Source organism: Saimiri boliviensis, chromosome 6, assembly GCF_048565385.1.
Source record: "Saimiri boliviensis isolate mSaiBol1 chromosome 6, mSaiBol1.pri, whole genome shotgun sequence".
Classification (NCBI taxonomy): Eukaryota; Metazoa; Chordata; class Mammalia; order Primates; family Cebidae; genus Saimiri; species Saimiri boliviensis.
In genome coordinates this window covers 76808412-76826251 of record NC_133454.1, presented here as the reverse complement: position 1 = coordinate 76826251, position 17840 = coordinate 76808412, and the positions used below count along the sequence as shown (strand labels likewise).

The window sequence follows — 17840 nt, the reverse complement described above, 5'->3', positions numbered from 1 at the left end:
TACCTCAAATAACCTTATACCCTCTTAAGGGAAATTAATCCTCCTTATCTTTACAACAAGCTACAGAAAGTGTTCATTGTAGAAGTCGACTCCCATTTCTACTTAAACTAGTGATTCTCCACTATTACTATACTTAAGAATTTGCCTGGGAAATTATAAAAAATGCTGGATCCTAAGGGCTCTCATACAGACATTCTGATTTGGTAAGTCTAGTGTGGGGTTCAGGAATCTCCATTTTAAGACAGATACCCAAGTGATCTTGACACTGGTGATTCCAAGAACACACATGGATACACATTTTAATAAAAGGTGCCAGAGATAGCGGGGCTGCAAACTAAGCCAGGTCAATGGAAGTCAGAAAAAAACAAGGCACACTTTAACTGATCTTCCCTGTCCCCATCCGTCAGCCTCATATCCAGGCTTCCCTTACCTGCATTCTTAAGCTCTATCTCCAATTTAAAACATATTATACTTTCCAGAGAGTTTGATGCTTTTCATTTTATTTTAGCCTCTCAACACCTGTGTGAAGTAGAACATTTTACAGAGAAGTGGGTGAACAGTATCTGACAGATACCAAGTGCACTATCTCTGGGCATAGAGTATCTAAAGCTAAGCACTCAGGTCTTGGTATTGATTGATTGATTGATTGATTGATTGGAATGTCAGGTTCTTCAAATCAGAAACACCGCCACCAAGACCCATCTTCTTCATTATGATAGTTACAATCTGGCTTAATGATTAAATGTGGATTGCTAACTCCCACAGCTTCCAGCAGCTTCTGGGCTTTCTCATCAAATGCCTCTTTGCACAACCTGAGAAAACAAGGGAACATCTCTTTTCCTGCACTCAACTTCCCTACAGCCCTCTACTTTCTCTGTAAAGAATTTATTTCAGGAGAAAAATAAACTGTTCCGTTAAAATAGAGAAAGACTATTACAACATGGATGAGGAGTGGGGAAGGGAACTGAGAGATACAGTGAGGGATATACAGCAGTTGAAGGAAGATAGAATATATTAACAGAAGAGAAAGCTAAACTGATTAAAATTAAAAAGGGTCCTCCAAAAGCCTTGCTATCCAAGCAAAATTAATACTACCACTGATAATAATGAAAACAGCTAACACATTTATTGTTTATTATTATGCTAGGCACTGTTCTAAGTACTTGACTCAGATCCTCACAATAACCTTATGGGTAGATTTTATCATTTCACCCATTTTACAGATAAGCAAATCCAAACTAAGAACGATGGAGGACTAGCCTTGATTAAATATTTAGTAAGTGGTAGGGTCAGAATTCAAACTCAGCTAGGCTGGTTCCAAAGTACTCAACATTTAACTACCATGCTATATTGTGTCTCTCAAAATTCAATGTTGTATGAGAGAAAAACAAGTGTCTAGAATATACCCAAGGATACACAATCAGGTTGATTTTGAGGCCTGCAAAACATTGGCTCCCCAAATCCCTCATCACAGGAAATGCTCCCCATGAGAAGCCAATAGAGACTTACCCTAGAACTTGTAGGTTACACTCAGGAGACTTCAAGACTTCACATAACTTCGCAATTCCTTCATACCCTAAGATATTCTGTGTTAGGTTCATTTTTATCAGTCTTTGGTTGATGCTAAGAGCAGAGGAGAGATCTTGACAGCAGAGAGATGTCAAACCACAGTATTCCAAACTGTAGAGAAGACAGACAAAAGACGAAAATGACTTTGTTTGATGACAGAGAATAAGCCCACGGGAGATCTGTGAACTCAAAATGGAGGATAATTCCAGAAACTTTAAAAAATGAGCAGTTAGTATAATTCAAGGACGGTAAGTACATATAATATTCATTAATACCAGATATTTCTAGGCTGAACTTATCCCTTCCAAAATTATGAATTACAAATTTGTAATTATTGTTTAGGTAATAAATAAAACATGCAAGCACATTACAAAATACTATGAAGCAGCTGAATCCGTGAAGATCACTAAAAATATATTACTATAACAAGAGATTAGAAGCTTGGTAGTGAGTACTTAAAAAGCAAGGAATAGGCCAGGCGTGGTGGCCTGTAATCCCAGCACTTTGGGAGACTTAGGTGGGCAGATCACCTGAGGTCGAGTTCGAGACCAACCTGGCCAATGTGGGGAAATCTCATCTCTACTAAAATACAAAATTAGCTTGGCCTAGTGGCATGCACCTGTAATCCCAGCTACTCGGGAAGCTGAGGCAGGAGAATTGCTTGAGCCTGGGAGGCAGAGGTTGTACAGAGACAAGATCATACCACTGCACTGCAGCCTGAGTGACAGAGCAAGACTCCATCTCAAAAAAAAAAAAAAAAAAAAAAAAAAGGCAAGGAATATAATAAGGTTTTTAGCATCATGCCACTGATGCAAATAAAAATGCAATTCTATGGCACATTTCCAATACATCAGGTCAGCTGCCTATAGATGGGAAGGAGAATGGCTAAGGGAGATAAATTAACCAACCCACCCATCCATCAGTCAAGGGCCTCTGCACAAGCCAGTAGTATATACTGAGGAACTGAGGAACTATGTCAAATTCAACTTTCTACACCAAACATTCTCCTAACCAATTTGAATCTAATTTTCACCCTATGTTTACCTGGCCATTGAACAACTGAGTACCTATATAGATGTTGAGCATACAAAACTTTTTTTTTTTGTTAAGTGATCACATTTATGTGATGAAGAATGGTCCCACTAATTATGAGACAGGGTATGTAAATATCACACAAAATCTTCTTTAGGTCAAAAAAGCATTATAAAACAAAGTGTTATCATGAATTCATCAGGAAATACAGTAATTTTATATTTTCAGTCAAATTAGTCTCAAAATATGGAAGAGAGAAACAGACCTACAAAGTAAAAGACTCAAATCTATAATTTTAATAAAAATTTTAGCATATATTTCACAGTAACTGACTGGAAAAAAATCACTAAAATTTAGATAGTTTGAACAGAATTAATAATGTTAATTAACTGATACAGAATACTGCAACCGGCCAGGCACAGTAGCTGGTACCCATAATCCCAGCACTTTGGGAGGCTGAGGAAACAGGGTGGCTTGAGGCCAGGAATTTGAGACCAGCTTTAATAACAGAGCAAGACCTCATCTCTACCAAAAAAAAAAAAAAAAAAAAGTAGCCAGACAAGGTAGTGCACACCAGTAGTCCTAGCTACTCATGAGGCTGGGAGGATTGGTTGCCTAGCTGATTGCAGTCTACAGTGAGCATTGATCATACCACTGCATTCCAGCCTGGGTGATAGAACAAGACCTTGTCTTTAGAAAAAATAAAAATTAAATTAAAACCAATAATTTTTCATGTTCTTTTTAAGTGTGTTTAAAGTCATGTAGCAAATGACAACAAACTTCAAAGAACAGCACTCACACACAGTATGTTCTCAGACAACAATTCTACAGACTGAATATGAAAAGGTAAGAAAAGCCTTATGTTTGAAAATTAAGGAGTATGTTTAAAAATAACCTATTAGTTGAAGAAAAAAGTTCTATGGACGTTTAAAAATATTGTGGACTCAAAAGTAACAAAAAACACTGTATACAATATCAAAATCTTATGATAAAGTTAATGTAACCATTTGAAAAGAAGTGTTGGAAAAGAAAAAGAAAATATGTATGATCTAAGCATCCAATTCAAGAATTTAGTAAATGGTAAAATAAACCCAACAAAAGTACAATAAAATAAATAAGATAAAAACAGAAATTAATGAAATAGAATGTAGATGTACAATACAGGGGATCAATGTTGTGTTCTTTGAATACAAAAATAAAGAAAGGGTCAAATTCAATATCACAAATGAGAAAAAGACATCAATATAGATGATTAAGAAGTTAAGCAAATAATAAAATATTAGATGCCTGCCAATAAGTTTTAAAATTTAGATAATATAGATAAAAACCAACAGTATTTACTTACCAAAAAGCACTCCACGAGAAAGAGAAAACCTAAATCTTTTAAAAATAGAATCAGAAGTCAAAAATCCTACACACAAAGGAAACTCCAGATTAGACAGCTTCAAAAATTTCAAGGAAAAAATAATTTCAATCTTACAAAAATCCTTGCAGGAAACTAAAAGATAAGGAATGCTCCTGAACTCATTTTATAAAAATACTGTAATTTTGATACAAAAAGTTGATGAAGACTGCACAAGACAGAAATTATAGTCTCCATTATGAACAAAGATGATTAAATTCTGTTACTAACATTAACACAGTAAATTACACAATGTATATAGGAGATATGACCAAGTTGGTTTTAGTCCAAAAATGCAAGGTTGATATAACGCATAAATCAATGTGATTCATCATATTAGGCAAACTTCTTCAAGGATAAGCAACTTCAGCAAAGTCTTAGGATACAATATCAATGTGCAAAAATCACAATAATTTTTGTACACCAATAATAGACAAACTGCCAAATCATGAGTGAACTCCCATTCACAACTGCTACAAAGAGAATAAAATACCTAGGAACATAATTGAAAAGGAGTGTGAAGGACCTCTTCAAGGATAACTACAAACCACTGCTCAAGAAAATAAGAGGACATGAACAAATGGAAAAACATTCCATGCTCATAGATAGAATCAATATTATAAAAACGGCCATAGTGCCCAAAGTAATTTACAGATTCAATGCTATCCCCATCAAGCTACCACTGACATTCTTCACAGAACTATAAAAAACTACTTTATATTTCATGTGGAGTAAAAAAAGAGCCTGTATATGTGAGAAAATCCCAAGCAAAAAAGAACAAAGCTGGAGGCATCATGCAACTTGACTTCAAACTGTACTACAAGGCTACAGAAACCAAAACAGCATGGTACCGGTACTAAAACAGATAAATAGATGAATGGAAAACAACAGAGGCCTTAGAAATAACACCTCACATCTACAACCATCCGATCTTTGGCAAACCTGAAAACGAAAAATGAGGAAAGGATTCCCTATTTAATAAATGGTATTGGGAAAACTGGCTAGCCATATGCAGAAAATTGAAACTGGATCCCTTCCTTACACCTTATACAAAATTAACTCAAGATGTATTAAAGACTTAAATGTAAGACCTAAAACCATAAAAACCCCTAGAAGGAAACGTAGGCAATATCATTCAGGATGTAGGCATGGACAAAGACTTCATGACTAAAATGCCAAAAGCAATGGCAACAAAAACCAAAATAGACAAATGGGATCCAGTTAAACTAAAGAGCTCTTTACAGCAAAAGAAACTATCATCAGAGTGAAAAAGCAATATATAGAATGGGAAAAAATTTTGCAAATATCCATCCAACAAAGGGCTAATATCTAGAATCTATAAGGAGCCTAAACAAATTTACAGGAAAAAACAACCCCATCAAAAAGTGGGTGAAGGACATGAACAGACACTTCTCAAAAGAGGACATTTATGCAGCCAACAAACATATGAAAAAAGAGCTCATCGCCGGGCGCGGTGGCTCAAGCCTGTAATCCCAGCACTTTGGGAGGCCGAGGCGGGTGGATCACGAGGTCAAGAGATCGAGACCATCCTGGTCAACATGGTGAAACCCTGTCTCTACTAAAAATACTAAAAATTAGCTGGGCATGGTGGCATGTGCCTGTAATCCCAGCTACTCAGGAGGCAGGATAATTGCCTGAACCCAGGAGGCGGAGGTTGCGGTGAGCTGAGATCACGCCATTGCACTCCAGCCTGGGCAACAAGAGTGAAACTCCGTCTCAAAAAAAAAAAAAAAAAAAAAAAAAAGAGCTCATCATCAATGGTCACCACAATGAGATACCATCTCATGCCAGTTAGAATGGTGATCATTAAAAAGTCAGGAAACAACAGATGCTGAAGAGGATATAGAGAAATAAGAACGAATGCTTTTACAGTTGGTGGGAATGTAAATTAGTTCAACCATTGTGGAATACAGTGTGGCAATTCCTCAAGGATCTAGAACCAGAAATACCATTTGACCCAGCAATCCCATTACTGGGTATATTATCCAAAGGATTATAAGTCATTCTACTATAAAGACACATACACACACAAGTTTATTGCAGCACTATTCACAATAGCAAAGACTTGGAACCAATCCAAATCCCATTACTGATAGACTGGATAAAGAAAATGTGGCACATATACACCATGGGATACAATGCAGCAATAAAAAGGATGCATTCATGACCTTTGCAGGGACATGAATTAAGCTAGAAACCATCATTCTCAGTAAACTAATACAGGAACAGAAAACTAAACACTGCAAAGGTCTGGAGGGGGATCCAAGATGGCCAAGTAGGAGCAGATCTGGATTGCAGCTCCCAGAGAGAGCGCAGAGGGTGACTAATCGCCACATTTCCAGGCGGATTTCTATCGACCACGGACCAGGAGATTCCTGGGTGGAGGAGTGCCACACGTTTCCAGCGTGGCTGTTTTGGCCAGCACGGCTGTTTTGGCCAACGTGGTGGGTCTCCACGGGTCTCCGCACAAAAAACTCACACAGGTCTGGATGCTGTTTCAGCTGGCAATGAGCTCCTGAGAGAGTCACCCATTCAACTGATAAAAAGAGGACTGAAACAGGGAGCTAGGCCAGGAGATTCCTGGGTGAAAAAGCAACACGAGTCTCCAGCATGGCTGTGCTTAGGTCTCCACACAAAATCTCACACAAATCCAAGCACCTTTTCAACAGGCAAGTGGAACACCTGGGAGACAGAGTCACCCATTCAACTGATAAAAAGGGGCTGGAAACAGGAAGCCAGGCCAGGAGATTCCTGGTGGAAAAGTGCCTCCAGCATAGCTGTTTCAGCTGGCACAGTGGGTTGCCACACAAAATCTCACACAAATCCGGGCACCTTTTCAACTGGTGACTGGAATGCCTGGGAGACAGAGTCACCTGTTCAACTGAAAAAAAGGGGACTGAAACAGGGAGCGAGGCCAGGAGATTCCCAGGTGAAAAAGCGTTATGAGCCCCCAGTGTGGCTGTTTCAGCTGGCGCAGCAGGTCTCCGCACAAGAACTCTCACAAATCTGGGTGCCATTTCAACTGGTGACTGGCACACCTGGGAGACAGAGTCGCCCATTCAACTGAAAAAAGGGGGTCTGAGGAAGGGAGCCAGGTGATCAGGCATGGCCAGTCCCACTCCCACAAAGACCAGCAATCTGAAACACTCTGGATTGAGAGTTTCACAGCAAGTAGAGCTGTTCTGCAGCCACTGAAGGTGAGCCCCAGGCAAGCACGGTCTGGAGTGGACCCCCAGAAGTCCTACAGCAGAGGGGCCTGTTAGAAGGAAAACTATAAAACAGAAAGAAATAACTTCATCATCAACAAATGGGATGTCCACTCAGAGACCCCATCTGAAAGTCACCAACTAGAAAGACCACAGGTAAATAAATCCACAAAGATGAGAAGAAACCAGTGCAAAAAGGATAAAAACACCCAAAACAAGAACGCCTCTCCTCCTCCAAGGGATCACAACTCCTCACCAGCAAGGGAACAAGGCTGGATGGAGAATGAGTCTGATGAATTGACAGAAACAGGCTTCAGAAGGTGGGTAATAAGAAACTTCTCTGAGCTAAAAAACATGTTCTAACCCAATGCAAAGAAACTAAGAACCTTGAAAAAAGATTTGACGAAATGCTAACGTGAATAAACAGCTTAGAGAGGAACATAAATGAATTGATGGAGCTGAAAAACCACACGAGAACTTCGCAAAACATGTACAAGTTTCAATAGCCGAATTGACCAAGCAGAAGAAAGGATATCAGAGGTTGAAGATTAACTCAATGAAATAAAAAGAGAAGGCAAGATTAGAGAAAAAGAGAGTAAAAAGAAATGAACAAAGCCTCCAAGAGATATGCGATTATGTGAAAAGACTTAATCTATGTTTCATAGGTGTACCTGAAAGTGGCAGAGAGAATGAATCCAAGCTGGAAAACACTCTTCAGGATATTATCCAGGAAAACCTCCCCAACCTAGCAAGGCAGGCCAATATGCAAGTCCAGGAAATACAGAAAACATCACAAAGATATTCCTAAAAAAGAACAACCCCAAAGCACATAATCATCAGATTCACCAGGGTGGAAATGAAGGAGAAAATGCTAAGGGCAGCCAGAGAGAAAGGTCAGGTCACCCACAAAGGGAAGCCCATCAGACTCACAGCAGATCTCTCAGCAGAAACACTATAGGCCAGAAGAGAATAGGGGCCAAAATACAACATCCTTAAACAAAAGAACTTTCAACCTAGGATTTCATATCATGCCAAACTGAGTTTCATAAGCAAAGGAGAAATAAAATCCTTTAAGAACAAGCAATTACTCAGAGTTTTCATTACCATCAGCCCTGCTTTACAAGAGCTCCTGAAAGAAGCACTAAACATAGAAAAGAACAACCAGTACCAGCCACTCCAAAAATGTACCAAATGGTACAGAGCATCAACACAATGAAGAAACTGCATCGACTAACAAGCAAAACGACCAGCTAGCATCAAAATGGCAGGATCATATTCGCACATAACAATATTAACCTTAAATGTAAATGGGCTAAATGCCTCAGTAAAAAGACACAGACTGGTAAATTGGATAAAAAGCCAAAACCCACTGGTGTGTTGTATCCAGGAAACCCATCTCACATGCAAGGATACACATAGGCTCAAAATAAAGGGATGGAGAAAGATTTACCAAGCAAAAGGAGAGCAAAAAACAGCAGGAGTTGCAATCCTAGTCTCTGATAAAACAGACTTTAAACAAACAAAAATAAAAAGGTACAAAAAAGGACATTACATAATGGTAAAAGGATCAATGCAACAAGAAGTTCTAATGATCCTAAATTTATATGCACCCCATACAGGAGCACCCAAATACATAAAGCAAGTTCTTAATGACTTACAAAGAGACTTAGATTCCCACACAATAATAGTGGGAGATTCTTAACACCCATTATTCAACAAGGCAGAAAATTAACAAGGATATCCAGGACTTGAACTCAGACCTGGACCAAGCAAACCTAATAGACATGTACAGAACTCTCCACCCCAAATACACAGGATATACATTCTTCTCAGCACCACATCACCCTTACTCTAAAAATGACCACATATTTGTAAGTAAATCACTCCTCAGCAAATGCAAAAGAATGGAAATCATAAGAAACAGTCTCTTGGACCACCGTGCAATCAAGCTAGAACTCAGAATTCAGAAACTAACTCAGAACTGCACAGCTTCATGGAAACTGAACAACTTGCTCTTGAATGTTGACTGGATAAACAATGAAATGAAGGCAGAAATAAAGATGTTCTTTGAAACCAAAGAGAACAAAGATACAACATACCAGAATCTCTGGGACACATTTAAAGCAGTGTCTAGAGGAAAATATATAGCAATAAATGCCCACATGAGAAGCAAGGAAAGATCTAAAATCGACACCCTATCATCAAAATTGAAAAAGCTAGAGGAGCAAGATCAAAAAAACTCAAAACCTAGCAGAAGACAAGAAATAACTAAGATCAGAGCAGAACTGAAGGAGATAGAAACACAAAAAACCCTTCAAAAAAAAATCAATAAATCTAGGAGCTGGTGTTTTGAAAAGATCAACAAAACAGACACACCATTAGCCAGATTAATAAAAAAGAAAAGAGAGAAGAATCAAATAGATGCAATTAAAAAAAGATAAAGGGGATATCACCACAGATTCCACAGAAATACAAACTATAATCGAAGATTACTACAAACAACTCTATGCACACAAATCAGTAAACCTGGAAGAAATGGATAAATTCCTAGACACTTGCATCCTCCCAAGCCTAAACCAGGAAGAAGTCAAAACTCTGAATAGACCAATAACAAGGGCTGAAGTTGAGGTAGCAATTAATAGCCTACCCACCAAAAATAGCCCAGGTCCAGATGGGTTCACAGCTGAATTCTACCAAACACATAAAGAAGAGCTGGTACCACTCCTGCTGAAACTATTCCAAACAATCCAAAAAGATGGAATCCTTCCCAAATCATTTTATGAGACAAACATCATCCTGATACCAAAACCCTGAAGAGACTTAACAGAAAAAGAAAACTTCAGGCCAATATCCATGATGAATGTAGATGCAAAAATGTTAAAAAAAAAAAATACTAGCACACCGATTGCAACAGCACATCAAAAAGCTTATCCATCACGATCAAGTAGGCTTCATCCTGCGGATGCAAGGCTGGTTCAACATATGCAAGTCTATAAATGTAATTCACCACATAAACAGAATCAAAGACAAAAACCACATGATTATCTCAATAGATGCAGAGAAGGCCTTTGACAAAATTCAACAGCCCTTTATGCTAAAAACTCTCAATAAACTAGGTGTAGATGGAATATATCTCAAAATAATAAAAGCTATTTACAACAAACCCACAGCCAATATCATACTGAATGGGCAAAAACTGGAAGCATTCCCTTTGAAATCTGGCACTAGACAAGGATGCCCTCTCTCACCACTCCTATTCAATATAGTATTGGAAGTTCTAGCCAGAGCAATCAGGCAAGAAAAAGAAATAAATGGTATTCAGATAGGAAAGGAGGAAGTCAAATTGTCTCTATTTGCAGACAACATGATTGCATATTTAGAAGATCCCATTGTCTCAGCCCGAAATCTCCTGAAACTGATAAGCAACTTCAGCAAAGTCTCAGGATACAAAATCAATGTGCAGAAATGACAAGCATTCCCATACACCAAAACAAACTTAAAGAGAGCCAAATTAAGAATGAACTGCCATTCGCAATTGCTACAAAGAGAATAAAATACCTAGGAATACACCTAACAACGAATGTAAATAAACTCTTCAAGGAGAACTACAAACCACTGCTCAATGAAATAAGAAAAGACACAAACAGATGGAAAAACATTCCAGGCTCATGGTTAGGAATAGTCAATATTGAAAAAATGGCCATACTGCCCAAAGTAATTTATAGATTCAACACTATCCCCATCAAGCTACCAATGACCTTCTTCACAGAACTGGAAAAAAACACCTTTAACTTCATATGGAACCAAAAGAGAGCCTGCACAGCCAAGTCAATTCTAAGCAAAAAGAACAAAGCTGGAGGCATCACACTATCTGACCTCAAACTACACTACAAGACTACAGTAATCAAAACAGCAAGGTACTGGTACCAAAACAGAGATAGACCAATAGAACAGAACAGAGGCCTCAGAAGCAATGCCACACATCTACAACCATCTGATCTTTGACATACCTGACAAAAACAAGCAATGGGGAAAGGAGTCCCTTTTTAATAAATGGTGTTGGGAAAAGTGGCTAGCCATGTGCAGAAAGCAGAAACTGGACCCCTTCCAGACACCTTGCACAAAATTAACTCTAGATGGATTAAAGACTTAAACATAAGACCTAACACCATAAAAACCCTAGAAGAAAACCTAGGCAAAACCATTCAGGACATAGGCATAGGAAAGGACTTCATGACTAAAACACCAAAAGCACTAGCAACAAAAGCCAAAATAAACAAATGGGACCTAACCAAACTCCACAGCTTCTGCACAGCAAAAAAAAAAAACAACCATTAGAGTGAATCAGCAACCAACAGAATGGGGAAAAATTGTTGCAATCTACCCATCTGACAAAGGGCTAATCCAGAATCTACCAAAAAAAAAAAAACTAAAACAGATTTACAAGAAAACAAACAAACCCATTCAAAAGTGGGCGAAGGATATGAACAGACACTTTACAAAAGAAGAAGATGTATATGAGGCCAACAAACAGGAAAAAATGCTCATCATTACTGATTATTAGAGAAATGCAAATCAAAACTACATTGAGATACCATCTCACGACAGCTGGAATGGCGATCATTAAAAAATCTGGAGACAACAGATGCCGGAGAGGATGTGGAGAAATAGGAACACTTTTACACTGTTGGTGAGAGTGTAAATTAGTTCAACCATTGTGGAAGACAGTGTGGTGATTCCTCAAGGATCTAGAAATAGAAATTCCATTTGACCCAGCAACCCCATTACTGGGTATATACCCAAAGGAGTATAAATCATTCTATAATAAGGACACATGTACGCAAATGTTCATTGCAGCACTGTTTAAAATAGTAAATACTTGGAACCAGCCCAAATGACCATCAATGATAGACTGGACAGGGAAAATGTGGCACATATACACCGTGGAATACTATGCAGCCATAAAAAACGATGAGCTTGTGTTCTTTGTAGGGACATGGATGAACCTGGAAACCATCATTTTCAGCAAACTGACAGAAGAACAGAAAATCAAACAACGCATGTTGTCACTCATAGGCTGGTGTTGAACAATAACATATGGACACAGGAGGGGAGCATCACACACTGGGGTCTGTGGGGGGGATTTAGGGGAGGGACAGTGAAGGGTGGGGAGTTGGGGAGGGATAACATGGGGAGAAATGCCAGATATAGGTGATGGGGAGGAAGGCAGAAAATCACATTGTCATGTATGTACCTATGTAACAATCTTGCATGTTCTTCACATGTACCCCAAAACCTTAGATGTAATAAAATATATTAAAAAAAAAAAAAAGAAAACTAAACACTGCATGTTCTCACTCAAAGGGGAACGGAACAATCAGAATACATGGAACCAGGAAGGGGAACATCAGACACTGGGACATGTCGGGGGATGAGGTCTAGTGCAGGGATAGTATTAGGAGAAATACCTAATGCAGATGATGGGTTGATCGGTGTAGCAAACCACCATGGCATGTGTATACCTGTTTAACAAACCTGCACATTCTGCACATGTATCCCAGAACTTAAAGTACATTTTCTTTAAAAAAAGAAAAAGAATACTCCTAGCAAACTAGGTGTCAAAGGCAATTTTCTTAAATTGATAAATTGGTGGACCACTGAAATTGCGAATTGTGCTTTAAACATTGGGAACAACATATTAAAGTTCATTATCCCCAACATATTAATGTTATATCACATATATTAACAGTTAGTAAGGCATATTAAAAAGGAAAAAAGAATGTAAGATCAGAAAAGGAAGAAACAACTACATTGTATTATGCCCAAATGATGTGATTGTATACCCAGAAAATACAAAATTATCTGTAAATTAGCAACTAGAATGAGCAAGAGAATGTGGCAGGCTATTGGATAGGAAACAAACTTTAAAAAAATTCCTGTGTTCCTGTGTATAAACACAACGAAAAAATAACTAAAACAATCATTTACAACAGCATGAAATATAGCAAGGCACTTCGGAATAGTTAACCAGTAACAAAATACAAGACCACTCAAGAAAAAATTACTAAGCGTTACTGATAGAACTAAATAAATGAGATATAAATGAGACATGACTTTTTGGTGCATCAGGAGACTCACTGATAGATTTAATGCAATTCAATTCAAGATGCCAACATATAGGTATGTTGGGGGCAGTACATGTGCATGTAACTTGTTAAGTTTATATTTTCAATTTATTTGGAAGTGTAAAGTGGAAGAAGAACCAAAATTCTCTTTAAGAAGATTGGAAGACTTGCTGTTGTGGGTATCAGGGTTTATTATAGAGCTATATTAATTAAGATAATGCATTGTTGGAACTGGGAATTACAAACAGGTCAATGGAAAAGAATAGAGAACCCAGGAACAGATCCATGCACCAATGAATATTTGGTTTATAACAAAGATGTCCCTGCCAAGCAGAGGAGAGAAAAATTTCAATATCTTTTGCTGGAAAAAAAATGAGTATACAGGAAAATTTTAAAATTGAATTTATCTTTACCCATATTTTTAAAAAGTGGATTAGAGACTACAAAGTTTCATAATTTGCCTTTGATATTTAAGAGATAACATAGAATTGGAATATAATATATGGGATATAATGGGCTTCTGTAAATATCGTAAAGATGTTTTTCTCTCTCACCCATCTGTATAGTTTCTCCAGACCAAAGGTCTGCGTGCAAATAAAGGATAATTGGAGAACAGGTGAAGTTCTAGCCACTGGGATGGGACAAACTGACTTCATCATTGTAGGGGAAGAGCAGCAACAATATTTGGAAAGGAACACCTTAGAATCTGGAGGTGTGGAGACTGGGGAGAATAATTAATACTCTCTTTTTTTCTCCTATATGCAACATTTCAGCCTGGCAAAATAATTATGTAGTCTGTGGAGTCTAAGCAGCAACTGCAGCTGACAGACCAACCCATTGCCTGGTTTCTCATGCCTATCTGCATACTATGAAAACAGAAAATCTTGTGTAGACATAGCAGGTCCTGAACTACTTTGCTGTGCCTGATGTCATCAATAGCAGCCTCCTAATGTGGAGCCTTATCATATGTATACAAACACAATCACTAGCACAACCTTGTTTCAATGTGATACAAATCTGCAAGCTTCTCTTGATGCCAGAACAGTCTTGGGATATACCATGTATGGAAATGAGGCAGCTACAACTACCAGTGAGACTGCTCAGCTGGCTTAACCAAACTGGTGCAATAGCTACCCAAATAAAATATAATAGCAAATCCAAAATTAGAGTGACCTGTGCTCCGCTGAGTTACACGTTTGCATGTGGGGAAGAGTGGACTGCTAACTGTCTCTTTACTGTGGAAGACGGTTACTTTTGGGCCATCTTTTGCCCTTTATTTATTGCCAGAGACACCAAAGAATGGCAGGTCATTTTAGACTCTCTTTTATAGGTTCTCATGCATAAAAGACCTATTAGTCCTTCTTGGGACTTACTCAGTTGACTGAGTCAGAACTCTGTGGGAATGCTTTTGAAATCAGTACTACAAGTTGGCCTCACCCTGTACCTGGAGTCTTGTTATTAGTAGTTTTGATTAAACAGATGAGATTAATTGAACAGATTTGGTCCCAGTCTCTGTTAATCAGAGTAGCCAATGGAGTAGCATATTCATGTGAAAATTCACCAGAAGCCAAGACTTTACTGTGTAGAAACAAGAGCTAGATATTTATTCTTCCATAGGTCTTTCTTTCCCTACATGTTTGCAAACAAAAATGCAAGGCCCTGACAACTCTACCTGAGCTGTTTCCCAGGGTTGTGTTTGTAATGAGCAACCTTGAGGGACAAAGAACAGGCTTATTACTGCTTCTTGTAAAATCCCAGGTCTCTTAATCTCAGTGCTGCATGTGCAGGCATCTGTCTGGGCCCTCTTTGTCAGCGCTGTGAGCTTGGTGGACAAAAAGAACTGATACAAACATGCTAATGCTCATGCTTTTGCTCTGTTACAAGTAATAAAGTCCTTTGTCTCTCGTAAGAGTCTTGTGGGTTTTGTTTTGGACCGGCATCATGAAACAGTAACAAGTAGTTTTATTAGGTTATAAGTAGGATAAAATTAAATCACAGACCTCACAGTTATAGCATCATCATTGTTATTATAAAAATATACAGTCACTGGAAATATAAAAACTGCATTTTTTTGAAGAGTCAGGGGAGATTTCTCTGCAAGACTCTTAAATTTCTAAAGGCTGAGACATATCATATGTCTGAGCTTCCCATATATTAAACACAATTCTTGATGCTGAGATCAAGAATTTATGTTGAATAAGTGAAAATATACTAGCCAATATCGGTTCAAAATTAAATAAAATCTAAATACAGAATTGAACATAAGAAATGTCCACAATACAGAATGTGATTTTATTAGCTTACAAGTTCCTTAAGAAAATAATATTTTACAGATAGAAGATAATTAGTAAAATCTTAAATTTAATTAAAAAAATCAATTCAAAGGCAAATGAATATCTTAAGGATGATAGAACATGGAAGACCCAATCTAGGTACCACTTACGTAATAAGTATCTGTCCAAGGTACTAAAGAGGACACAAACACGAAATACAGCTTCTACGCTAAAGAACATACAGTACATTGGCCCATTTATTTGAAATTTAGATTGTTATTTCTGAGATTAACTTATCTTCTAGCCTCATTTATTTTTTCCCTCTCTCCATACACTAGATATCTTCTAGCTATACCAGCTACCAAATAGGCATCATTTTCCTAATGGAAAACTGAACTCACCCAAGCCTCTGAATGTTACAGTTTGGATGTCGCAAAGCGTCACATAGAATTTTCACTCCATCATCCTGCAAATTGTTGTTCCCAAGGTCCAGACTCCTCAGGTTTGAGTTGTTCAGAATAACAGAAGCCAGATCCAGACAACATGCATTAGTGAGAACACAGCCCATTAATCTATAAGAAATACAATAGGAAAAGTGAATCCTTCCATTGTGAGGCTTACTAAGTTTCTTCCCAGAAGATATACCCAGGTATTTGAAACTCTTTTCTGTGTCTTTTCTATCTACAATCCAGGACATACATGAAAGGTTCTAATTTATCAGTAAAACAGATGGAATTTCTTAATGAGCAGATGAAACCAGCAGGTAAAATTGTCTTCTTCCACAAACAGCTTATATACTTCCACAAAGAGTATACACATACAATGCATATGTATGTACACTTGCTCACATACTGAGAGAATGTAATATTAATAAAAACGGTTAAGAGTTTAAAAATGTGCAGGATATTGTTAAAAATCCCCTTCCCATTCTTTTAAAGTTGACTTAATTACAAACCTGAGTTTAAGTATAAAACTAAAAGAAAAACTAGCAGAGCACAATTTCTGCTTCATGGATAAAAGTAGAGGACACACGGTAGATTCGCTAGGGCACAACCAAGGAAAGAATAAAGTGGCTACTGTTCAGATTGATGCCTGTGGTCCTCCTTACCTGAGGAAAGTTGATTAGAATTACTATGGTAATTATTTTTAAAAACCTGATGAGCAGACTTCCTCAGCTTGTCTCAGGCAGAATGAGAGAAAATCAGCTGTATATTCTTTCCTCTGATAGTTCTCAGTTCTCAGCCTTTCTTTATTTCCCCAGACACTCTGTTGTTGAAACTGCACAAAAGTAAAGTAACAGAAAACCTACTCCAAGTCCTGAAGATTGCAGCTTGGATGCCGAAAGACATCACACAGAAGCTTCGCTCCATCGTCTTGTAGAGAGTTTGATCCTAGATCCAGATGTGTCAGGCTCTTGTTGTACAGCAGAGAAGTTGACAGGTGCTCAGTGCTAAGTGAAGTGAAATGACAACGCCTCAGCCTACAGGATGGACAGTGTGAGGAGAGATGGAATCATTGCTGTACTGTCCAGAGAGTTCTCTCTTTGAAAAGATTTCATGATTTGATCCCTATCTGTCAACATTTCATCTCAAAGGAAACACCCTCACTGCCAGCCTATCTCATTTGGGAAACAGATTTACATAAAATTGGGCTACAAACTAAATTCATATTCTTCAGCATTTTTCTTATGATACATCAAATGCTAACCCCGTTACATATACATATATATATACACATATGTGTGTGTGTGTGTGTGTGTGTGTATATATATGTATATATATATATATATATATATATACACACATCAAATGCTAACCTTGTTACATATATATACATATATAATGTATATGTGGTACATTATATGATGTATCATATATATATATATATATATATATATATATGTATATATAACCCTGTTGCAGAACTAGCTCCATGGAACAGAAAAACAGATCGAGTAGAATAAGAGTAATCATAATAAAGTAAGTATTCTTTGTATGTAATAGAAGTGTCATTTTCAATCTGTAAGGAAAATACATATTATGCCATTATTGCTTTTTGTACAACAGATCTGATATGGGGGGGAAATAAGTTTAAGCCTTATAATAAAATAAATTTGGAATAATTTAACATGTAAATGTTAAAATTAAACTCTAGAGTATGAGATGACGTAAGTATATTTTTTAAAAGAAAGGTACTTCCAATTATGACAAAA

The 17840-nt window shown here is 37.6% G+C and overlaps 1 protein-coding gene across 1 annotated transcript in view; it reads right to left on the bottom strand.

Moving 5' to 3' along the window:
• Positions 1 to 676: 676 nt before the first annotated feature.
• Positions 677 to 17840, bottom strand: part of NLRP14 (NLR family pyrin domain containing 14) — a 37583-nt gene continuing 20419 nt past the window's right edge. The window contains exons 8-11 of the mRNA XM_003919796.3: positions 16938 to 17108; positions 16030 to 16200; positions 1510 to 1680; positions 677 to 812 (exon numbers count right to left, since the gene is read on the bottom strand). Coding sequence (XP_003919845.3) covers positions 677 to 812; positions 1510 to 1680; positions 16030 to 16200; positions 16938 to 17108 — 649 coding nt within the window. The remainder of the gene's footprint in view (positions 813 to 1509; positions 1681 to 16029; positions 16201 to 16937; positions 17109 to 17840) is intronic.